Source organism: Salvia hispanica, chromosome 2 (assembly GCF_029641045.1).
Source record: "Salvia hispanica isolate PSC_SH4W2 chromosome 2, Shi_PSC_v1, whole genome shotgun sequence".
NCBI lineage: Eukaryota > Viridiplantae > Streptophyta > Magnoliopsida > Lamiales > Lamiaceae > Salvia > Salvia hispanica.
Window position 1 is genome coordinate 40682895 of NC_142693.1, and position 25177 is coordinate 40708071.

Here is a 25177-nt window from a genome sequence, read left to right on the forward strand (position 1 = left end):
TGACTCTTAATTGGAGACGGAGGATTAATATTTTTCTCTCTTACTTTATTTTGTCTCTATCTATTTACCATTTTCCTTTTACATTTTATTATCCATTTACTTAACTCACCTAACACAATTTTTTCTCAAATTACGTGTCGAAAAAATGCCTTACCATAGACGAGGAGACGGAGGGAGGGACCGAGGGAGCACCGGTAAACGACGAATATAGTTTTGAATTATTTATTCGTATGAAATAACGGAAGTACCCTTGACTGGAATTCGAAAACTTTTGCGCCTTCTCTATTTCCGTGTATTCGCAGTACCCACACTGCAGATTCCCTTCTGTTCTTTTCCTTCTCGAAAACACACACATACAGGCCTGCTGCTTTATACGACGTCGTTGCACGCAATGGGACATGCAGTGCGTGTTGTCAGAGCCCATGAGCACCACACTCACATTCCAATTAAACAAACTACTGCTCAGCTCCACCAATTTCACACTCATATTCATACCTCTCTCTCTGCCACGACGTCGTTTACCCCGTTACAAACCCTAATGATTGATGTCCCCGATTTGCTCTCCTTTATCTGATTCATCAATTCATCAATGCCGGATGCAGCGGCGTTACCCTCACTGCTGCTGTCTGCTCCGTTTTGAGTCTTCTGCGGTACGTCTAATTCGAAATTTTTCTTTCTCGCTTTTGCCTGATTTGGCGAATCTAGGGTTTATTGAAGAAAATCAATTTTATTCGTTTATTTTTTGATCTAGTTTTTTATGTTTTCTGCCGTTGATATTTTAATTGGAGACCATATCCAGCCTTTTATCCCTTTAATTACGGGGATGATTGAAATTCTTTTTTTTTTTTTGTTTGCAGCGGATATCTTCTCTGTAGCAATTTTCCCTTTTTTCTTTTAAAAATAAGGTTTAGTTGAAGTTGTTGATTTCACTGCAGATATTGGACTAGGTTGGACTTCTGGCAAATGGGATTGGAGTCAGATAATCAGGGGATGGCGTTTGCAGCTACTTCTAAACCCCCTGCAAATATAGCTGAATTCGTTTCAAAAATCACCAAAGTTTCTAAATTTAGGTCCATTGGTGTATTTCATACGTCCGAGAATGTGGACCGCGACCATGTTTACCCGATGATTTCTGGCAACAATGCTCGTTTACCGGATGAACAAAGTGACGAAGATGCTCTGTTTTGCGCCAAAAAAATCTCTCTGAAGCATGCCGAGCTGCAAAAGAGTGGAAATTTATGCGCCCCTGTGGAGCTTGTGCAGTTGTTTGACACGCTTCTGGCTTTAAAAATAGCGTATGTTAAGCTCCAAGAAGCGCACGTTCCATATGATCCCGAGAAAGTTAGAGTTGCTGATGAAGAGGTTATGTTTCAGCTTGATAAGCTTGGCAAGATTAAGAAGGCTTATAAGGAGAAGCAATTGAAGGAAGTTAATGCCTCTTCTGCTGGTTCAGCTCTTTTTCTTGCTGAAGTTAAGGTTAAGGAGCAACAGCTGGAGAAGTTGAAATCCCAAGCCAAGAACAAGGGCAAGAAAGTTGCTAATTTGCGTAAAAAGCTTCAGGAGTTGGAAACGAAGAACCAAAAGCTGGCTGAAGAGATTGAGGAGCGCGAGAGGGAAAGGTTTGCGGGTTTGAATCATTATTCCTTGGAGAGTGTTGTCAGGGCAGTTGGAAAAGCTATTCATGATTTTGCAAAGCCATTGATTGCCTTGATGAAACATTCGGAGTGGGATCTAGACCAAGCTGCATATGCAATACAATCGTCGGTTGTGTATGCAAAGAGGTCGCACAAGAAATATGCGTTTGAAGCTTATATCGCCAGAAGGATGTTTCATGGGTTTCTGCAACAGCCTTGCTTTTTAGGAAACATAATGAAGTTGGATGACCCTATCGTTGCTTTGATTGAAGACCCACAATCTAGTTTTGCCAAGTTTTGCAGAGCAAAATACATGCTAGTAGTTCATCCCAGGATGGAAGAATCATTCTTCGGTAATTTGGACCACAGGAATTTCGTGGCTAATGGGATTCACCCATATACCCCGTTTTATCGTGCATTTGTCAGAATGGCAAGATGTGTATGGTATTTGCAGGCACTGATTGCTTACATCGAGCCTGAAGCTGAAACTTTCGGTGTTAAGCAAGGAACTGAGTTCTTGGATGTTTACATGGAGGTTGTAGATGAGCTCAAGGAGTACAAAACCATGGACAACGACCACCAAAGATACAAAGTTGAGTTCATGGTAATGCCTGGTTTTTTGCTAAGGAGCAGTTTGATCAGGTCTCAAGTATATGTTTCTAAAGCGAAGTTCTCAAATGGCTGACGTTAGGAAGAACGAATGAGTTCCAATACTGTTTGTGAGAACGTTTTGCAAATTTTTCGCTATTTCCATTACAGTCCTAGGCAGTGGATCAGGCTTCAGCTTGGCTTAATGATATGGCATCATCGGTGCATTCGATGTAAGATTATCAGACTGAAATACATACTCTGTAATTACTAATTACAGTATCTGCTGCATCTTTGGCAGCGCTACTATATTGTGTATTACTCTTAACTAGCATCCTATTTTGTATATAAATTACCTTTATGTGTTTCAGATAAATGTATATAATCTGCTGTTGTTGCATCAGATGTTGAGTGGTCTTTTCTCTGGTTTTGAGTTTTAGTATTTTCTTGCTTGGTTTGAAAAGTTTGCATTTGAAGCCAATGGTGAAATTTTATGACTGTGGAGTTGATTGCTTTCAGAAACAAATACACACAGTTGGTGGAAGGAAAACAATCATATTTCATAACTGAATCTCTAGCTTATCCAATTTGATAATTCCCCCCCTTCAAAATTGATTGGTTTGCATTAGGTGTTTATTTGTATTAGTGAATGATACTTAAATTCACACATTTAAATTAGTATGTGCAAGCAATCATATAATACAACACGAAATTAGAATATTGTTCTCTAATAAAGAATCCCAAATTTATAAGTATTCGTGAGCTTGCAAGCGTGGGAGTGACCTTTATACAGTTCAAATCGTGTAAGCACCTATCATTTGTGGAGCTCATAAAATTGGCAAAATACAGCTCTTTTCTTAGACATATGGGCCTCTCTCTATATTTCATTTTGTTTTCTTAAATTTCTTTTTCTGAGTATATCATAGCCGATTACTTCTTACTATTAATCATACTTAACAAACAAGTGTGCTTTTATTTACTAAACCGAATCACACCAAATCTATGAAATAAACTTTTTAATATTGTCCATGTGGCCTTGTAGCCCACTTTCATGAATGATCCCCACACTCTCAATTATCAAACACACCCTAAGTTTCTAGTATTTAACTCTACCTCTTAATTTCATTCCCACACAATATCATACAACAAATTTTTTCTCACTGTTAGTACTTTATATTTTTCTTAGGTAAATGGGGAAGCATAGGTTCAAGCTGTCGGAGATGATGCCTAACGCATGGTTGTACAAGTTGAGAGACATGAGTAAACTCCCAACTCACAACAAAAACATGCCATCTTCAACCAAGCCTTTTTACTCTACTTGGGACACCATTAATCCCAATCTCATCGACAATCGCTTCCCGCCCACCAACAAACGAAGAGCCGTCTACATGCCATCTCCCACAAAAATCAGTCCTCCCTCGCGTCAGCCTGGAACTATTCGGGGTGATCTCACCTCTCTTGACAGGATGGACTCCTCAGAGTCCGCCCTGTCAAGTTTCCACTGCAATGACTCCCTCAGTGGCCCCCACCGTTCATACTTGAGCTCATATGACATCATCATTGATGTTGATGACGACACGCCTTACGACTCTGCCACATGCACCGATACCCTCACGGAATTCAACAACGTGGCATCAGAGTTGGCCATCCAGACTAAGCCACCAGGGAAACACGCTCGTGTAAGTGTTTCCCTGGAAGGGTCTGCCATGTTCCGCGGCACGTTAGTCAAATCTCCGATGGACAAGCCGAGAAGGAGCCGGAAGTCCTTCTCCGGCGGAGTGAAAATATGCCGGAAAGTCGGCCGGCGGTCGAGAAAGGCGGAGGAGGAGAGGAAGAAGGGGATTTTCTTCACGGAGAGCTTCGCCATTGTAAAAGCTTCATTCGATCCAGAAAATGATTTCAAGGAATCGATGATGGAAATGATCGTAGAGAATAATATCAGAGCATCTAATGATTTGGAAGAGCTTCTTGCTTGCTATCTCTCACTGAATCCAAATCAATATCATGATATGATCATCAAGGCGTTTCAGCAAATCCGGTTCAGTATGGCTTAATTAACGCCATTTTTAGAAGAAAAAAAATTAGTTTTTCTATATTAATTTGGTTGAATTTATGTATGGTGTAAGAAATTAAGTGTTTGTAAATGTAATTAACTACTTTTGTAAAGATATAGCATGATTACCCTTCACTTTTTTTCATATGATTAGGATTAATGTTATTCATCAACCTAATTAATTAATTATGTGCATACTAGACCAGGTAAAGCATGAATAATAATTCCACTTTTTGGAAAACTTCATGAAAAAGCAAACCATATTTTACGCATACCTTGTCAACCTACATAGAAGAAATGTGTAAGAACATATGTCAACAGTTTATTACAAAGAAGATAAGAGTGGCATTGTTGTGTAGAATATTTATGTTTTTTCAGGTTGACTACATTCATATGTAAGTATATATATTCCTCTGACAGGTCTGAGAATTACAGTTATTTTAGTGTTTGTTGTTTCCTTTTAAAATTTTTATTTTAATGAAAAATTAAAAACCTTCTAAGTTTTCGACCATATATAAATTTTAACGCACTAAAAGTTGTATATATGAGGAGACGAAGGTAGGGCTGAATAAGCGTCTTTTTTGAGGAGTTGTCGAAAAATAAAGTAAAAGGATTTAGTTGTTCATGCATCAATAAAGGCTGTCTACCTCTTTCTGTAACTTTATTTCATTTTCATGTAATTTCAACAACATATATTCATCATACTTCGCATGCCTGTCACCGGGATTGAATTTGATTTTCGGATTTGATGTTACTCGAAAAAATATTAGTCTCTTCATACATTAAAAATAAGTACTACTATACTATTATGTTAAATTGATAAAATACGAGAGAATAAAATTGATTAAAATATTATTAATTAGAGTTGAATAAATATGAGAAAGATGGAAAAACAGGGAGAAAAAGAACAAGTGAACATATTACAAAAAACGGACTTGAACTAATTTTGACGGATAAAGTATCATGTAGAAATTTGAGTAGTGATACTGATAAATATAACATGATTGAACTTTGTAAATATTTTACATTAAAATTAGTTTATAAATATGAGTTAACTTTAAATGAATTACATGCTAATCATTTTGTAATGATTTAGAAAGTTATTAAAATTTTAAATTAAATATCTACTCAAATTTAAGAAAAAAACTACTACTATTTAATTTAATTGAATAGTGTATAATTATTTCGAATAAAGCTTGAAATCATGTGAAAATTTGTTATAAAATTTCAGACCACTTCTTTTATATTGCTACAGAAAATAATATACATAACAAAATTAATTGGTAATATAATTCAGTTAAATTTAATATTTAGGGCGTAGAAAATTTGGGTCTTATAGGATAGAAAATAATTCACGTCTAACATTTTCTAGTTCGATTATCATGTAATATAAAGTCATTTTCGACAATTTTGGCTTTTTTTACATTAACATTCAGTTTGAATTCTCAATTTTATTTTATGAAAGAATAGCAAATTTAGTCCATGAACTTTGTAACTGCATATTCTTGATCCCTAAAGAAAAATATTAGCACCACAAATGTGTTTCCAGTGACAACATTAAGAAGCTTTTGGTGTTAATATTTTTCTTTAGGGACCATAAATGATCAAACAGCAAAGTTTAGATACTAAACTTGCACTTCTCTCTTAATATTGTGAAGTTTGGATGTTGTTTGTACAAATTTGGCGTAACACATAGTAATTTATTTTTGATTGATGATAATATAATATGCATATTATATCTGAATAATTTTGTTTTATACAAATGAATAAAAACTTAAACAGTTAGTACTATAAATATTAGAGCTCAAGGTGATTTATTTTATGAAGGTGCTCGTTGTTTTTAATTGATATATTTGAATTTTAAGAATATTATAAGGGAATTAATTATGGTTGAACAGAACCCCTAAAAACCTGGGTTTGAGGGGACTCTCCAACAAAAATCTAAGCATATACTATAAATCACCGCTTGGCATTCTGCCAATTTATCCCCTATTTTAATCCCTTCACCAACAATTAATCATACAAAAGGAAGAAATGTGTGACAGATCACGCATATATATATATATATATATATATATATATATATATATATATATATATATATATTACTATCTCCGTCCATCAAAATTTATTCCACTTTGACCCGACACGGGTTTTAAGAAATATAATGAAAAGTGAGTTGAAAAAATTAGTGGATTGTAGGTTCTACTTTTATATATTAGTTTTATAATAAAATGTGAGTATGAATGAGTTAGTGGAGATAGGGTCCACTACCAAAATGGTAAAAGTGAAATGGGATAAATTTTTGGTAACGGATGGAAATGGGAAAATGGAACAAATTTTGGAGGACGGAGGTAGTAGTATTATTTTATAATGCATCAGCTATTCTATAAATGCAAAATTAAATATCTGCTTAAAGTAAATGAATCACCTTTATTTTTATTCAGATATTTTAAAATTATTGTTGATGTTACAAAACAATTTCAACAAATTAAATTGCTTTTCGAAGAAATTCCACTATTATATGTAAGTTTTAGATCGACTTTTAATTTGTACGACCACATCGGAAATAAGAGCATCCGCAACGCTGCCTCGTTGCGGACTCGATCTCGTCTCGACGAGACGAGACGGCATCGAGACAGCGTTGCGGCTCCCGTCTCGTCTCGACGAGACGAGATGTCTCGACGCCCGACGCGTCCCGACGAGGCAAGTCTCGAGGTCGCGAGACACGCGCCCGGCGCCACGTGGCGCGCGCGGGCTGGTGGCGTGACGCCCACTCGCCGACCCGCGAGTGGGCGTCGGATTTATGACGTCATAATTCAAATTTTTTTTTTCAAAATCAGATTTTTCAAAAAAAAAAAAAATTTAAAATAAAAAACGGTAATATTACCGTTGAACGGTAATATTTTTAATTTTTATTTTTATTTTTATTTTTATTTTTATTTTTTATATTCTATATATACTCTTCTCCATTCTCCATTTTATACACAAACACACATTTATTCTCTCATCTCTCTTTCTTTCCTCTCCAATCACTTCTATAAAATCATTCCTTTATTTTTTTCTTCTCCCAAATTTAATCAATTATGGATCCATTTGAGCAAATGCGTCGGATAATGGAAGAATCGCTAGAAGCAGATCGACGTAGGGAGGAGGAAGCCGCCGCGCCTCCTAGGCAACGCCGGACATACATCCACCGTAACCGGGAGGAAGCCGCCGCAAGGTTGGAACGTGATTACTTCAGTCCGAACCCGGTGTGGGGAGATATCTACTTCCGTCGCCGTTTCCGTATGTCACGCCCGCTATTTTTGCATATCGCGAACACATTGGCGGCACGGGAAGAGTTCTTCAGAGAAGGGTTCGACGCTGTTGGCCGTCCTAGCCACACGACGCTCCAAAAATGTACTGCGGCGATCCGTCAGCTTGCTACTGGACAAACGGCGGATGCGTTCGACGAATACCTGCACGTCGGAGAATCCACTGGGTGACTTTGTTTGTTGAACTTCTGCAAAGGCGTCCGGGCAGCCTTCACCGCCGAATTTCTGAAGAAGCCAACCACCGCAAATTGTCAGTTTCTGCTCCGTCTTCACGAACAAGTGCACGGATTCCCCGGGATGCTCGGGAGTGTCGATTGTATGCATTGGCAATGGAAGAATTGCCCTGTGGCGTTGAAGGGGTCATACACGAGCGGCCACAAAGGCACCCACCCCACCGTTATACTCGAGGCCGTCGCCGACTACCGGCTATGGATTTGGCATGTGTATTTCGGGGTCCCCGGCTCGAACAACGACATCAACGTGCTCAACAACTCCGACCTCTTTGCTGAAGTTCTGAATGGTAAAGCGCCGGCCATCAACTTCGTCGCTAACAATCGCCAGTATAAAATGGGGTACTATCTTGCCGACGACATCTATCCGAAGTGGCCAACCTTCGTGAAGACGTTCAACAAGCCTACGGACGAAAAGCAGTCTCTTTTTGCGCAGAAGCAAGAGTCTGCTCGCAAGGATGTGGAGAGAGCGTTCAGGGTTCTCCAAGCTCGATGGAACATTATCAAAGCCCCGGCTCGACAGTGGTTTATAGAGAATATGGTCGACATCATGTATACGTGCATAATCTTGCACAACATGATTGTCGCCGATGAAGGACCTGAGGCGGGAAATTGGTTCGACCCTGAAACCCCGGGAAGCTCAACCGCAAGTAGTCCGCCTCGAACGGGAGTGCATCCGTCTTTGCAAGAGCGGTTGTCTATTCGGGCAAGGACACGTGATTCTACCGCCCACGCCCAACTCCAGGAGGATCTAATGGAGCACATTTGGGCAAAATTTGGCAACCATTAGATGATCGTCACTAGAGAACTCCTTCTTCTGCTTCTTTGCCTCCATTTTTTTTTATTTGAGTTTAAGTGTGCAATTTGTAATTTCTAGTTTTTTAATTATGTCTTTTTTATTTTTTTATGTATTTTAAATTGTAATTTTATTTTATTTATAATGAAGTATGTTTTTTATTAATTGAATTTGTTGGAATTAAAAATAAAAAATGAAATTGAATGAATAGTTAAGAGATGGTTAAGAGATGGTTAAGAGATGGAGGGTTGCAGGTGTTGTCTCTTAGTTAAGAGATGAGCTGAAAAGTACAGTGGGGCCCATGAATAGTGAAGAGATGAAACGGTTAAGAGACGGATAAGAGATAGCGTTGCGGATGGCCTAAATTAAATAGCACCTAATTAAATCAGTACTAGTGTATATTTTTTGGTTAATGAAAAACGTGAAAGTTTGTTTTAGACTTATTGGTGGTAGCTGTCGAATCTTGTCTCACATGAATGATATCAAGAAAAGAGAGAAATTTCACACGGATGTAGTAGCATTATAAAAATTTAAATATATTCCTTAACAAATGGTTAGACTATGATCTGGATATTTTTATTTATTTGATCTCGTATCTCTTTGTAATTCTAATACACAACATATTAATTGAACACAATATGGAGCCTATTATCAGTTATATAATGAATACCTTTTCAGGTATGGAGCATATTATCAATTATACTTTGAACACAATAAACCATTTGAATAAAAAGTATTTAGTGAGAGATTAAACACCATAATTGCGTAGGGATCCACCTTCAAGTTTTATAAAGGCGTGTCAACATGCAAAAATTATACTACTAATATTATGAGTAGTAAATAGTAATTAATTACAACTTGACATAATATGCTAATACAGTTAAGGCTGTTTTCAATTTGATACAGTAACAAATTACAATGCTTCTTTTTATGATTTCACATAGTAATTATGTAGAATAAAATTTGACATCGAATTTGCCAGAGAGAAAGATACCTTTATTTTCAATTAGTTTTGTTAGTAATAATATCCAAATTAATAAGATATCATATCATTGAGACCTTATGATTCAAAAGTAAAGACTAAGAAAGAAATTTCAAACAGCTAATAATTTCACGTTGCACATTAGTAAAATCAAAGTTGATTGCATTCACCATCAAAATAGACACAAAAAAAGTGGAGGGCTCTCAATTTTTAGCATCAAATCCCAAATTTTCTATCATCTTTTTTAGAGGTTCTATCATCTTTGTTCGATGAATGAATGTGGAAACATAGCTGTCTTAGAAGGCCTTGGTCCCTACCACCCCGTCTCGATGCTACATCCGATGAAATGTCTCGATGCTACATCCGATGAAATGCCCCGTCTCGGTAAAAACACCAACTATACACACGACTCGCACTCGACACAACACACGAGAAACGTCGGACACGAAAAACGCTGCTAAGCTGAATATAACACAACTCAACAATGACAACAATCAAATTTGGCATAAACCTATACATTGATTCACCATATACATTTGCCTATACTTACAGGATGTCGTGGTATTTCGTGTACGCATCTATAGATTCTAGAGCGACACAATTAGCCTCTCCGTGCTCTCTGTTCTTGTCTTTTACCATGATCCGTGAGCCTAAGCTGATAAGCGCCATTGAGTGTTTTTGGAGTTTTACTCAAACCTTCATAAGGAGATCGGAACCCTATATTCTCTACTGCATCAACAGTCTTGAACAATCGCCTTCTGTTAACCTCGTCCACTAGTGACCGGTGCAGCAGCTGGCTTCGAGTATCTACTAAAGACCTATTCCTAGTAAGCCTAGGGGTTTCCACGGAGTATTTTACCCCCATGGCTGATTTTTTTCCGGGATAGAACCTTGAATTTGGGCTTACTACATGTTCGTGTTCGTGTTCATCTGCAGAGTAGTAAGCCCAGTTAGAATACTTCTCAGAATGTGTGGAGCTCTGGGAACTGGTCTCATCAAAAAAGTCACCTACAAAGACAGTTAAGCATACATTCTTGATTATGATCTTGGCCTCAAAAAACACAAACTTTGCTATGATTTTTGGTTTTAATCTATTAACCAACCCATCAATATATGAAGCTTGTGAACGAGTGGCCTAATGAGATCGCATCGACAATACCTTGTATCCAGTTAGGCTTTGCCTCAGCTGTCCTGTGAGACGCAAAAGAGCCCAAGGCAGACACTTGGGAAGACGAGGATGGCGAGAATAGGTTTTGGTGATCATAATCATCTTCTTGATAGTTCAGTACATGAAGATGAGCTGAATGAGGATTCTCAGCCTTCCAATCCGGAATAAGACCTGAAATCTCCCCGTCAATCATGTTGGCTATCTCTGATGGCTGCCAGTCCATAATCTCAAGCTCCTTCACCATCTCATTTGCCACATCAATTGGGGTATCACTCACGATATCAAAGGGAAAGAAAACATTCCTTACAGCACCTGAAAACAGAGAGCTTAAAGAATCAGCAACAAAACAGAGCGAGTGGGAAAAACAAGCAAGTTCTACCTTCTTTATCAGCAATCTGCACTTTGAGAATGATGTCGCCATCCTCAGGGTTTAACTTTCCAGTGATCGTCATGTTAGTTCTCGGAGCATCATCATCGTTCAGATCCAGGTGCTCAAGTGCGATCTTGTCGTTCAAGAAAGGCTTTTGGCACCTGATGCTTGAGTCAGAGCAATCATCAGCTTGATCAACAGCAAGGAACGGGTCGAGCATCAGCTCCTTCGCCGACAGCCTCTTCGATGCAGTCTCCAAACATTTCCCAATGAATCTCTGTGCATCCAAGTCTTGAACTTTGTAGAATGCCCTTGGCTTCTTACCCTTTGAATCATGAACGATGAATTTCAGTTTATGATTAGTTTCTAAACGATTTCGGCAAAAAATATGGCATAGTGATCTTACTGATATCACTTTCTTGTATATCTGAGCAGGATTGGTGCATTCACTATATGGATACTCAGAAGTAATCATCTCCAAGATGCACATTCCATACGAGTACACATCGACGAGCTCATTGTAGTTCTCTTCATACAACTCGGGTGCCATGAACTCAGGCGTACCTAGGAGCACAACAGAGCTATATATAAATATGACCGCCATTATATAACACAGAATGTGCCTAACATGAGATCTAAACATGTGTCCACAGTTCGAATGGTCACCTCAGAGGTGCTTTGAGAAATAGAAGAGAGACGAGCAACCAAATACCTATAACACTGTGGGCTCTACCTCGGAGAACTGCTGCCAATCCAAGATCACCGATCTTCACTTCTCCGAGGTGACCATTAACGAATATGTTGTCACACTTGAGGTCTCTATGTATCACTGGAGGATCGTGATTGTGCAAATATACAAGGCCTTCAAGTATTTGCCGAGACCATATCTTTATAGCCCGAATGTTCACTCGTTTGTACTTCGCCCTATACCTGCATCAAAGCCAAGACAATATACAGAGTTACAGAATGGCAATGAAAGCAAAAAAACAAATATAACCATATAGTTTTTCTTTCATTCAACTTCTCAACTTTTGATAACTAATAATCTATTCTTAGCTATAACTAATTCAGATGTTTCATCACTCACACAGAAAAACATTTGTTAAAGCCAGAGTTATTGTTCATTCAATTTCTCAATTTTCGATGACTAAAAAGGATTGTAACCTCATCTTAGGCATTCCTAATTCAGATACTTCTTAACACAAAGATTTATTAATGCCATAAATACGTTTTGTTCATTCAACTTCTAAGCTGTTGTGATTAACTAAAAATACCTAAAATATAATCTTAGCTATACCTAATTCATAGTTTCTTCACACACACACACGCGCGCGTGCACGCGCAAAGATTGTTAATGCCATCTCTATTAGAACTGTAATTTTCTACAAAGGCCTATTAGTGGGGAGGGAAGATTACTCTCTCAGGGTCCCGGATGTGAACATTTCGGTGATAAAATTGAAAGTTCTGTTCTTGACATCAATCCAAGAAGTGTAGAATCGGATGATTGAGACGTGATTGAGGGTGCTGAGAAGGTGAACCTCGGAGTAGAGACGCTCCAAGTCCTCTGAGGATTGAAGCAAGTCGACGAGCCTGATTTGGTTCCAGGCTACCTCCATCCCGAGCATCTCATCAATCGCCTTGTACACCGTCTTCATCGCGCCCTTCCCCAACACCTCCTCCAACTATCAATCAAAACAAAGTACAGGATGATTTTTACTAAATAATCAAAGCCATCAGCCATAACTTAGCCACTTAATAATTCATTGAGATAAAACAAATGAATAGTGAATATCTGTAAAGCCAAGATAGTTACCAGGAAAATCAAATTGTTTCCTTTTATACCAAACATCAACCATATTCAAATAGTACTACTTGATATTTATGCTTCAATATATTAGGAAATTCATATATATGCTTCATTAAACTATGCAATTTGAAGAGGAATGAAATATACACATAAACAAATAAACTAGACCCCAAAAAAACTTGATTTTTACATGAAACTAGCAATACCAATAAAGAGAGGGAGAGAGGATTACTCGACCATAACGACCGCTGGGATCAGTTTCAACGTAGGGTTGCTCCTCCATGGATTCATGGCCATGCTCACCGAATCTTGCTTTATACATGTTTGCTTAAATCTTCTGCAGAATTTGAGCAGTTAATTAATCAAAGCAATCACCTTTTATGGAAAAGAAGTCTTATTTTATGCATACACAATAATTGAATTTGATTGACGTATAATCAAGAGAGAGGAGCGCACACATGTTTCACCTGAAATTGCAGTTTAGTTTTAAAAAATGAGGAATAAAGAGAAGCATCTTTATAAAGTTATAAACCTTCAAGAATAATAATATTAATAATTAATAATAATGATAACAAATTGGATTATACGCAGCCCAAGTGTTCGACGAAAAGCGACAGCCACTTTGACTGAATATTTCTATTTGTAGAGAGTAAAAAAAAGTGGTGAAAGGAGCTCGGCGAGTGGTAAAAAGTTGAATGGTTGTACTAATTGGAAGGAATGAAGAAGGTCGCGACGCCTCTGGCAATGTTGGTGCAAGTTATTGTAGCAATAGCAATTACGGAAACCCTAGTTTTTCACGTTCACGGCAAGAAATTGGGGTGGTTTTGGAGAAGGTCTTTACTAAGTTAGTAGCATTTGTATCACATTTAATTGATTTTTCAAATTTTAATCGCTGCAATGGCAGTTGCCTCAGCTTAGACGAAGACAAAATTATAATATAGAGAGTATTTGGATATGATGAGATTTTAATTGGAGAACAGAGTGTGACGTGACGGAGTTGGCGGCTTAAGTTAGTGTGTGTGTGTCGCACTGTTTGAAAATTCAACCAAGTTGTAAACTTAATAAGATTGCCGATTTTGAATTTGCCTCTTCAGATAATATTATCAGGTAGTAATCCACTGGATATTTGTCAGATGTCAGGTGATACTAATAAAATAATTAAATATTAGTAATTCGTAATTATTTATCACAATGTGTATTACTAATGTAGTGATAGCTACAACTACATTTTTAGTTTCCATGCATTTTTATTCTTTAATATTGTTACAAAGTCTTTAAAATATTTTAGTTTGGATCAAAATATCTTCGGACTATAGGAGCTACTACTATTTATTTCTTTTTTTTAATGAGAGAGAATCATTTCAGTTTTTGCATTTGATTCGTTCATTTATGATGTATTCCCTATAAGAAGTTGTTAGAGTATGTTACAAATAATTGTTCGTCACCAGCAGCGAATGTAGGAGTAGGAGGGGCGGCGCCTCTCTCGACTGTCCCGAGAGCCTAATGTCCCGTAGCGTCGAGCCGGAAAAATAGTATAATCACCCCCTCATTCATGAAAAAACGTGAATACTTCCTGGAAATAATTTTGATAAAAAAAATGTTAAAATCCTTCCAATAATAATATATTAATATCCAATGTTAATGAACTAAAAATAAGTACTAGTAGTATATCCTTTCAACCATAAATATGGCACAAAAATATGAGGAAAAGGAGGTTCGGTATATGTCAATCAATTTCTTAATAAATAAAGTGGAAGCGATGCATTGGGATAATTGTTGGAGTCGTCGATATTATAATGATGGAGTTGTTGATTTCTTCTATTTTTATCCACAAAAAATGTCTACTATATGAGTCTGTGGGGACCTAATTAATTACGTGCACAAATAAAATTCCTAGGGAAAATGAAATGTTCGCCACAATAATTATATTGTACTAATTCAGTTTCTTCAAAAATAAAATTGATAGTTAAACAAAAATCAGTGGAATGTAGAGCTGTTGTCCATCACGAACAAGTATACAAAACATGTTACCCCATAAACTATAAAATCATACCACCATGTACTAAATAAAAGATGAAACACAATCTAGACAACTAATTGATACAATATATATAATCCAATATATATCTATTAATTTGATTTATATTTCAAAAGTACTTTGCAAAAATAGGAAATATATACTATATCCATCATAAACATAATGCACACCTTATTTTCTTTATTTTCGTGTTTGATTTTTCATAATTAAAAATGGAAAATGAGGGTAAAATATAAAGGAAAAGTGAATTGATTATGCGATTAATTTGGCTCACATGAACACATCTATTGTTATCTAATCGATCACCTAATAGTAATTATCTACAAATATTCCATCAAACTAGTTTCCAATCATCAATGGGTGATTGAAAAGCTGCTTCTTAAATTATAGAATAGATAGTTTAGAACATCAAATTTGCTGTCTTGCCAATTGATAACAAGGAATGAGAAGTTGAGTTATAAAAGATTGTTCACCACCAAACCTGACCTTAGTTCATCGGTAACAATGGCTCGATGGAGCTAAGTTCACACGATTGAACCCGAACGCTATACCACTGTATCCCACGTACGAATCGTACGAGAGTGGTTATGGCTACCTACTTAAAGTCATGCTGTTTATAGTTAGTCTCTGAATCCGCATTGCCCCCATCGGCTCTTCTGTACAAGTTCATAGGCACAGAGGAGGGAACTCGTCTTCATTCTTCAGGTGGATCGACTGCCCTGCAACCCTGAGAGCGGATAACCCTGTTTTAAACCCTATAAATGATCGATACTTTCAAGAAACGAGGGAGCGGATGATGTTTGAGTACCTTCCTCCCTGTGTTTCCGCGGCCATAGCTGAGCTTGATAAGACCTCTTCTGCAAGGTTCCCGACAGAACCAAACTCGATTATGCACCCATTGATCGGATTCCCACCTCCAGGTGAACGAGGAGATTGACACGTTACATCTGGCCTCTTTCTTTGTCCTCTTTGTGCAGGTAGCACATCACGGATGCCATTTATGGAACAATGTGACTCGACAGCAGGGTATGAGCCGTTACTATGGCTGTATTTGTGGTAGTTTTGGTTGCCTGGAAAGTTATTCCTTCCTCTCCAATTGGAAGGCCTCTCCATGTAGTAAGTACTCTGCAGATAATGAACTCCTAAGAAAAAAAGATAAAGGTGAATGCAGCCAAAAAAATAATAAGAGCGAATTCTATACCATATTCGGGAAGTAGGTGCCAAGTCCTCGAGCTTTCTCTGTTCCTTCACGACGCGGGGAACCAAGTAAGGTAGAATCCACGCTAGCATACATAATGTTGTCCGTGGGCATGAAGTGTAAATCAATTTTTGGGAACTCTTTCTCCTTGAGTATTATTGATTTACGAACAACTTCCCATGGCTTCTTCTTTTGGATATTTGAAGGCAGTGATGAAGGATTCTTGGAAGATGCTGCAGATAACGCAAAGCCATGGCAGAGTTGAGCACGAAGCAAGCTCCTAATGTTGCTGTCGTAATCTCCAGTTAGATCAGCTAGTGGATTGAAAGTTTCTGATTCGCCTCCCGCGCTTGCAGAGTCAATTTCTCTAAAATCAAGAGGCCGATTTTCAAGAATGCTTGCCTTTGAAGTCGAATTAGAACCAGTAATGCAGCTGCAGGCAGCTTCATGGTTGTCCATACACCATTGAAATGTGTTATCCATTTGAACGCATTCTTCTCTGTTCTTCAACCAGGGATTGAAGCCAAACTTCTCGGAATCACATGCTGAACTAATTTGGTGATCCTCTGAGGTTCCACTCTCTGCAGATGATCTTGAGGCAAGATAATGCAGTTTATGGAAATGATTATCAGGCAAAGATCCGCCATTACTGGAGCTTAATGCATAAGCTTGCCTGTCACTCCTTGAATGTGAATGAGATGTTGCAAGGCCATACTTCCTCCTTGAAACAAAAGCCTCATCAGCAGAATCGCAAGCTTCCGAGGCCATCTCAGGTGAATCTTCCTTCGTCGAGTGCCTGTCTAGCTCACCACTAGACTCTAATATAGATATCTGTTCATCAGAGACACTTCCATTCTCAAAATCACTGATGGAAGAATTTCCAAGCATGTCATCATCAGATAACAGTTCAATCGGGGATGATAAAGATGCACTCAACGACTCTTCATCACTAAATTCTAGGGCAAAGGGTCCAGCGCCACTTTGATGTTGATGCTCATGTCTTGCACGGGTATTTGAGAAAAACTTACGGATCTCCTCTCCAACTTCATCTGTTGGGCGTAAAAGAATCTGACCGAGCTTGTGAGCACCAAACTTAAATGCACTCCTTATGCGGTAAAAATTTCCTAGTACCAGCAAATATAACTATTGGTAAAAACCACATAAATTTCCTAGAGAATATTTTTTAAAAACTATATATTTGAAATATACAATTACTACTCCCTCCGTTTCCTAAAAATAGGAACTTGGAAACACCACGGGTTTAAATGCAAAATTGGTAAAGTAAGAGAGAGGAAGAGAAAAATGGGTATTTGACATTTTCCATTTCCAATTAGTGGATTGTGGGGTCCATTTCCTTAAATGGAGAGTTTCTATTTTTAGGAAACGGACTAAAAAGGAAAGAATTTCTATTTTTAGGAAAAGGAGGGAGTATTTGACAGTTTCCATCAGCTTGACAGCTATCTAATCATATAGAGCACAATGCTAATAAAAAAAAAATCATATCTAACTATCCTAACCTCTGTGTACACTGCGCCCAAGATTATTGTTTTCCTTCAGTGGGTCAATAATATTCAGATGTTTTGGTTGAAATGCTTTCGGGTTTGCATCAAGTCCCCTGGATGGAACTGAAAACAGTTCCATGGACCTGTTCAAGAATTCTTCAGTAAGCAGCAGACGGTTGCACCGGTGTTCGGGCATCTTCACTGCATAAAATCAAGAAAATAAATCTATTACGGGCCAACAAGGGTTTTAAAGCAGGAAAGTGTATCAGCGTGTGTCCACTATCAGATAGTAGAATCATGGTAAAAAATAATACTATCACTGAATTTATTGAAGAGGATTGCTCACCAACTATTTCTGGCAGGGATGCTTTATGAACTGGACCTTTTAAACTGATGCAATAATTATCCCAGTCAAACTGACTGTAGTAATCCAGAAATCTATAGAGGACCTGTATACAAAGAACAAAAGTAAGGAACTAACAAAAACCCATCCATACACTTCTCTTTCCAAGAGCCGTATTGAATGAGAGGTACTCACCGACAAAGGGCTACTCAGCGATGAATGGAAGAAATGGAATATGTATAAGACAAGAATTTCCAAAGCATATGTCGAAATTAAACCATGGTGTGCCCCAAGTATACGACTCTCATAATAGCACCAAGTCTTAACCAGGATAATGCTACGTTTAAAGACGTGATTTTTCCCAACAAGACGATCAACCTGATCAGTAAAAGTTCAAAAATTGTGTTAAACAACCATACCTCACACATGTGACTTCAGAGGTTAATATTTGGAAAAAGGAAGCATTAAATAACCCTGCAAGTGCATGACTCGGCAGTAGTCAAGCAACCTTGTACAATTGTGCATAGACTTGAAAGAGTTGAACTGGAAAATGCGTGGAACAACAAGTTAAAAGAAAGCTGAAATAACACTCCAGTTTTCCAATATTCTCCTTTGCATATGACCACATGAACACACTTCAAAAGGTATTAATAATATGGGACTTCAATAAATCCACGCAAATTATATACACATTACTATAAGCACATGCACATATATATCGAATACAAATACTTCAGAGTTCATACTCATAGGAAAGGGATTTCTACTTCTGCATTCCATGCTAGGGATATACTACTATATATCAAAAAAGTAATTATTATCTCGCAAAGCACCAAAACGAGCATATGATCAAAACACAATCCTCGACTTTTGGGCGACCAACTCCTGAAAAATGAAGACTTCGCAGTTACCTGCTCAAGAAAACAGAGTGTTGAAAGTCCACCAAGCTGATTGAAGGATAAATCAACCACAATGTTCTGCACAAAGCATTTCACAAGTTTGACCTGGCATCAGTAGCAAGATATATAAATCAGTCCAAATCCCCAAAAAATGGAAGACAGTAATGGCTTTCTGTGTTACAGAGTGCATATGTAATGAGTGAAACTGAGAAAGTTGGCATCTTTAACTTCTTAAACAAAGCATACCCAGAAGCTATATCCAAGTAGTAGAAAGGTAGTACTAGTATTATTAACAATTAAAAGCAAAAACAGTAGTATCATCTACTCCACTTCATATAGAGCTGCTAAGAAGAAGTACCTCAGCATCAATAAACTGAGTGTCCTTTACTTGGTATTCAGCATCTTCATTCTTTTCTTGAGCCTCTAAAAGAGAGAGAACGTCATGGGGCAAAGATTCCTCCGCATTTGGACCTTTTAGGATGGTCAAATCAATATCACCATCTGGTAGGTACGTCTTTAGTGGCACTGACCCATAGGGAACAACCTGATGATACCAACACGAAATAGCCAACATTAAATGAGAGAGAAATGAGCTGCTATATTAAATGATTAATTTACACATAAAAAAATCCCCTATGCAAGTTGTTTGACCTGGAATATAATAATACAGAGAAACATCCTTCTTGGGGATTCAAAAGAATTAGATTAAATTAAGTTAATTAGTACATTTCTTAGTGGGAAAATAACTCATCCTAGTTTGTCATGATCAGCACATAGCATAGGATAGGACCATACACACACATGAGTTTGTTTTTCTCTTTACCACATAAAAAAAAGGAATCCAGATAGGTCAGACTTCAGAGCCCAAATTAGTCAAACGCATTGGATGTTTTGTGGCAAACAACTGTTCTTCATAAATTGCAAAAATCAAGATTAGTACTAAATCCAAACACTAGGAGCCTAAGAAGTCGTAAAAGCTTTGTCTTTCCTCAACATAATTATCTCTAATCAATTCCAGTCTCTCCCAACTACCACCTTCACCATTAATAACAGGTTAAGAAAAAAATTAAAATTCAGATCCATAGAAAACAATGATAAAATAATCGTAAATCAGCAGAATCATACGCTCCCACCGACATGCACATTTAAAAAATAATTCAATTTGAAAAAGAATGTGAAAAAAAAATCTAATTCAATTTCGAGGGGGGAGAGAGAGAAAAGACCAAAATCGATTACCTCGCAATTCAATTGACTCTTGACGAGCTGCTGAACGTAATCGATGACGTCTCTCCTCTTCTCCTCCGAGTCGAGTGTGGGGTGTACGCAATTCAGCACCTGTTCCGCCGCATCTCCCGCCGCAGACAAACACTCCTCACTAATCAACGCCGGATCAGCCGGAGGAGTCGCCTTCCGCGCCACGCCAAAATCCGCCCGCTCCTCCGCCGCTAAAACGTCGATTTCGGAGCTCAACTCTCCCATTCTCGATTTGAGTTACTTACAATCAAACAAAACCACAATTCAATCAATGAGAAGAATCCTCACTTCTCCGCCTCTTAATCATCATCGTTTCACTCCTCAGCAAGTTAAAACCCCAAGCGAAAGGTTTAGAAATATTTGGGGGTTTTGCGCAGACGTATAGCAATAAAATTCCAGCCTTAATTGCTTGTGTCCTCAATTCTCTCTCAGATTTCTTCAGTCAGAGAATTCATCTCTCCTTCCCATTTTCAGTTATTTGCAGAGTGCAGAGGAGAAAACAAAACCGCTCTCATCTCTCTCTCTTTCTCTTCGTAGTGAAAAAGATCTACAAATAGCGCGGCAGCAAGGCGAGACGCCACGAGAATGAGGAAAAGAATAGTCGCGTTTTCTATTTATGTATTTTTCATTTGCTTCTGACACACGACGACGTCGTTTAATAGCAATTACGTGTCGTACTGTGTCGTTTTCGTGGGGCCTCGGTTACGGCTCTGGATTTTGTAGTAATAATAAATTAAGTTTAACGGAATTTCGTTTCCATAATCTTACACACTTTTTATTTTACACACAAGTGAAATCGGATCATTATACTCTTCTTCACATGGAATGAAATCTTTTACATAATTTAATTTAGTGATTTAACTTCGATTTACAAATAAATCACTACTAATATAATGTGAATTTGGTAGTGTAGAGAGACACGCCATTCCTCAAAAACACAAAAAGGAAAACCATACCCATTTTAAATTTTATAGAAGGGAGTTGGTAAAAAGTTATAAAAGGTGGAAATGTTGCATTTTGGAAAAAATATCATTTTATGTAGCTAGTGACATCGACAATATCTTTTGCATCCAAACAATTTTTTGTGCAAATGCGCAAATATCTTGTACAATTTTGAGCAATAGGAGTAGTATTTAATTGTGAGTAAGTTGTGATTTTAACCAAGATAATGATAATGATGAATTATTTTATGTTTTGGACTAAATGAAACACGCGTAAGATGTATAGTAGTATTATTTGTGAGTTAATTACTAGTATTGCAATTTTATTGATTTAATAGTATTTTATAACGAAAAATATTGTTCACATCATTATGTTGCCATTGCATGTTACGGTGAAATGGTGTGTGATTTTAAAGAGATTGTAGATTTATTGGGTTGGGAAATGGAAAGTTGACATTATTCTTGTTTCCTTATTAATGCGCGTGGATTATATGCTTTTGTGAAAGAAAAAACTTTCTTTTAAGTACTGAATATTATTATTAGTGCCTATACTTCATTTATGTTATATTTAATCCCATTTTTTGAAGATTTATATATTTAATCCCATTTATATATTATTTTTATAGTATTATCCACTATTATGAATTGATGAGTGTACGTATACTAGATAAAGGATATGTTATTGACTTATTTCATCCCATCATTAATTATGAAGTAATCTCCGTTTGTCAATTCAAAACCGACAAATTTTTCTGTATTAATAAAGATAAGATAAAAAAAAAAAGTGTTATGCAGATTGCGATGAGCATGACTATCGTTTGTGGATCAAATTAATGTAAATATGGAATTTTTTTAGAAAAAGAAGAATATCTTTATCGTTTTAAAACTATCACAAATTATATAAATGGCCGGTTTATAGATCGTGCTTAGTTCGATCGGAATAGTAGTATAAAAATAAAACATGAAAAACTATGATACAAGTAAAAAAATACATTTGTTAATTCAAATATATAGAAAAGAAGAAAAGCATAAACAAAATGACTTAAAAAGGTATGGTTGCTCTATTCGCGTAGCCAATTTGATTTCCATTATTATACTATATAATCACAGTTTAGGAGTAATAAACTATTCTTACCCCTCATAGTATTTTGTTCAAGTATTTGTACCTTTTTCGAAAAATGTATAAATGAAGAATTGACTAATTAAGTACAGTTACTGCAGATAAATAAAAGGATGAAAATACATTCAATGTGGATGGAGTCAGCGGGACGATTTCTTTAAAGTTAAAAGGAAAAATTGTTTTAAATATTCTGTAAATATCAAATACCCAGATATGTTATGTTAATAACTATTCCTCCCTTTGTCCACGAAATCATATCACATTTTATCCTTTTATATATCTACATTTTAAAGTTATAGTACTGCAATTTATTTCTTTTATCTTTTTTATAGTAGAGTACAAATTTAGTTTCTGTAAAATGGACTTTGCACATTTTAGGTTTTTGAATTAGAAAAGTTATCGCCTTAAGGGACTATTTGATATGGTGGAATGGAACGAAAGAATGGGATGACATTTCTAACTTAATTTCATTTTTTGCTTGATATTTTCTTAGGAATCATCGTTCCATAACCATTCCACATGGGAATATTCATTCCTTCCATTAGCTAGGGAATGACCATTCCATTTCATTCTCCTTTCTTCTTATTTTAAATTTTAACAAAATTATATTCCCTCTGTCGCAACTAAGTTAAGTCAAAACTTTTTGGCACGGATATTAAAAAATTGTATTTGAAAAGTATAAGAGAATAAAGTAGGAAAGATAAAGAAAGAGTAAAATAGGTGATAGAATACAGTAAAAATGATTGGATGTTTTGATATTTGTTAAAGAGTTTAAGGCCAAAATTGGTATAAACATACGACCATTTTACCTTTTTGGTCATAAACTTGATCGTTTAGATTTTTTGGTCCTGCACATATAGAAATTTGATCATTTTAGTCCTCCGTCAATAGTTCCGTTAATTTTTTAACAGTCAACGCGTTTTGCCCAATTTTGTCAAGATTAGAATCATTTTAAGTCACTAATGTCTAATTATTTCCTAATTAAGAGCATCCGCAATGGTCGGCTAGCGACCGGCTAGCCGATTCGTCGCGCTAGCCGATCGGCTAGCCGAACCATTGCAGTCGGCGAGAGCGAAATCGGCGAGCGGATCGGCGTGGGCTGGCCGATCGCTCGTCGCTGGCCGAAGCGCTGGCCGATCGGCTAGCCGCCATTGTGGCGGCCCGATCGGCCAGCGCCGGTTTTTGAATTTTTTTTTTTTTTTTAAAAACCTATATAAACGCGATTTTCGTTTCATTTTCATTTGCACCACTTGTTTTAACGAGTTTTCTCTCTCTCTAACTTTCTGTACAAGAGCATCATCGAGCGATGAGTAACGCGGGTGGTAGCGGTGGGGATGCTGAGGAGTACGAACGGAGGATGAACGAGGCTATGGATGCCTACATGAACCGCGGGATGGAGCGGTACATGCGTATGGTGGAACAGCAGGCGATACCTCGCCCTCCACGAGTTGTCCACCATCGAGCAGTGATTGATCGGGATCACGTAGCTGCACATCAGCGGCTGTACGACGACTACTTTTCAGAGAACCCGCGGTTTCCCGCCAACATGTTCCGGCGGCGTTTTAGAATGCGCAGGGAGTTGTTTATGCGCATCGTTGGGGCATTAGAGCGTCACTATCTGTGTTTCCGCTTCAGGCACGATGCGGCTGGCAGACCCGGCCACACCCCTATTCAAAAGTGCACGGCGGCAATCAGGCAGTTGGCCTACGGAGGCGCGGTAGACATGTGGGATGAGTACCTCCACATCGGTGAGTCGTCAGCCCTGAAATGTCTGAAGGATTTCTGTGGGGGCGTGATCAGCATTTTCGGTGAGCAGTACCTTCGAAGCCCTACTCCCGAAGATTGTCAGAATTTGATGCAGATGCACGGGGAGAAGCATGGGTTCCCCGGGATGTTAGGCAGCATAGATTGTATGCATTGGGAGTGGAAGAACTGTCCGACTGCCTGGAAGGGGGCCTACACGACCGACTACAAGTCAAAGAACCCCACGATAATCCTCGAGGCCGTAGCTGATTACCGGCTGTGGATCTGGCATGCGTATTTTGGGGTAGCCGGGTCGAACAACGACCTCAACGTCCTGAACTCGTCTCCCCTCTTCAACGAGAAGTGTCAGGGCGTCGGTCCAGCCGTCTCATTTGTGGCCAACGGCAACCGGCATGATATGAGCTACTACTTGGCGGATGGGATATACCCTCGGTGGCCGGTCTTTGTGAAGACGATCCGACAAACAAGTGATGAAAAGAAGGCCTACTTTGCGCAACGACAGGAGTCGGCGCGCAAGGACGTGGAGCGCGCATTTGGTGTGCTCCAGTCTCGATGGGCGGCAATTAAGGGTCCAACGCGTTTGTGGGATGTCGGATGCGTTTCCCAGATAATGTACGCCTGCATTATCCTTCACAACATGATCGTCGAAGACGAAGGCGTACAACTGACTAGTTGGGTCAGTGACAATGAAGCCGGTCCAAGCCACGGAACGGCCACTCCTAGTGTACGACGTGGGGTACCTCTCGATGAAGCCGGGCGCCTTCAGGAATTTGCCAACATGCGCCAAGTGGATGCTCATATTCAACTCCAAAAGGATATAATTGAAGAGTTGTGGGCACGGAGGATTGCACGACGATAGTTTTTTTTCTTTATTATGCATGTAATTTTTTTTTTATCTATGTAACTTTTTTAAATGCAATTAATGAATTTTTCCGTATATGTGTCGTAAATTTAATTCCGTATTTTAATCGTAATTTTAATTCCGTAAATGTAGTATATTTTGAATTATTTTTATTGCGGCTGACCTATGCCTGGCCTAAATCTGATGTGGCAGGTGGATTTTTTAGTGTTGCTGACGTGGCAGGGGAGAGAATGGCTGGCCTATGGTTGGCCTAAGTACCATTGCGGATGCTCTAAAGTGGCCCAAATCACATATTCTCATTCCCATCAAAT

The 25177-nt window shown here is 38.0% G+C and overlaps 4 protein-coding genes across 7 annotated transcripts; 2 read left to right on the forward strand and 2 right to left on the reverse strand.

Moving 5' to 3' along the window:
* The first annotated feature begins 284 nt into the window (after positions 1-284).
* LOC125208748 (protein GRAVITROPIC IN THE LIGHT 1) lies at positions 285-2639 on the forward strand. The gene is made up of 2 exons (XM_048108346.2): positions 285-650; positions 936-2639. The coding sequence occupies exon 2, from the start codon at positions 964-966 to the stop codon at positions 2317-2319; it is 1356 nt and encodes a 451-aa protein (XP_047964303.1). The 5' UTR covers positions 285-650; positions 936-963; the 3' UTR covers positions 2320-2639.
* Positions 2640-3345: 706 nt separating this feature from the next.
* LOC125202506 (transcription repressor OFP3-like) lies at positions 3346-4410 on the forward strand. The gene has a single exon (XM_048100910.2). It carries the CDS (start codon positions 3413-3415, stop codon positions 4274-4276), a length of 864 nt encoding a protein of 287 aa, XP_047956867.2. The 5' UTR covers positions 3346-3412; the 3' UTR covers positions 4277-4410.
* Positions 4411-10041: 5631 nt separating this feature from the next.
* Positions 10042-13609, reverse strand: WNK4 (WNK family serine/threonine-protein kinase 4). Of its 4 annotated transcripts, none has more exons than XM_048099207.2 (8): positions 13355-13603; positions 13178-13282; positions 12555-12820; positions 11851-12068; positions 11545-11702; positions 11148-11463; positions 10760-11080; positions 10042-10608 (listed from the first exon to the last, which is right to left on the reverse strand). In XM_048099207.2, exons 2-8 carry the CDS (start codon positions 13265-13267, stop codon positions 10202-10204), a joined length of 1776 nt encoding a protein of 591 aa, XP_047955164.2. In that variant the 5' UTR covers positions 13268-13282; positions 13355-13603; the 3' UTR covers positions 10042-10201. The 4 variants fall into 4 exon arrangements, with proteins under 4 accessions (XP_047955164.2, XP_088921554.1, XP_088921556.1 ...); XM_089065428.1 differs by having other exon boundaries at positions 13404-13422; XM_089065430.1 differs by having other exon boundaries at positions 10042-10530; positions 13178-13609.
* A 1703-nt stretch (positions 13610-15312) lies between these two features.
* On the reverse strand, positions 15313-20767 carry LOC125195110 (uncharacterized). Its single transcript, XM_089065781.1, has 9 exons — positions 20162-20767; positions 19284-19469; positions 18938-19030; positions 18222-18404; positions 18030-18132; positions 17699-17884; positions 16185-17305; positions 15792-16108; positions 15313-15710 (listed from the first exon to the last, which is right to left on the reverse strand). The coding sequence occupies exons 1-9, from the start codon at positions 20402-20404 to the stop codon at positions 15650-15652; spliced, it is 2493 nt and encodes an 830-aa protein (XP_088921907.1). The 5' UTR covers positions 20405-20767; the 3' UTR covers positions 15313-15649.
* Between the last annotated feature and the right edge of the window lie 4410 nt (positions 20768-25177).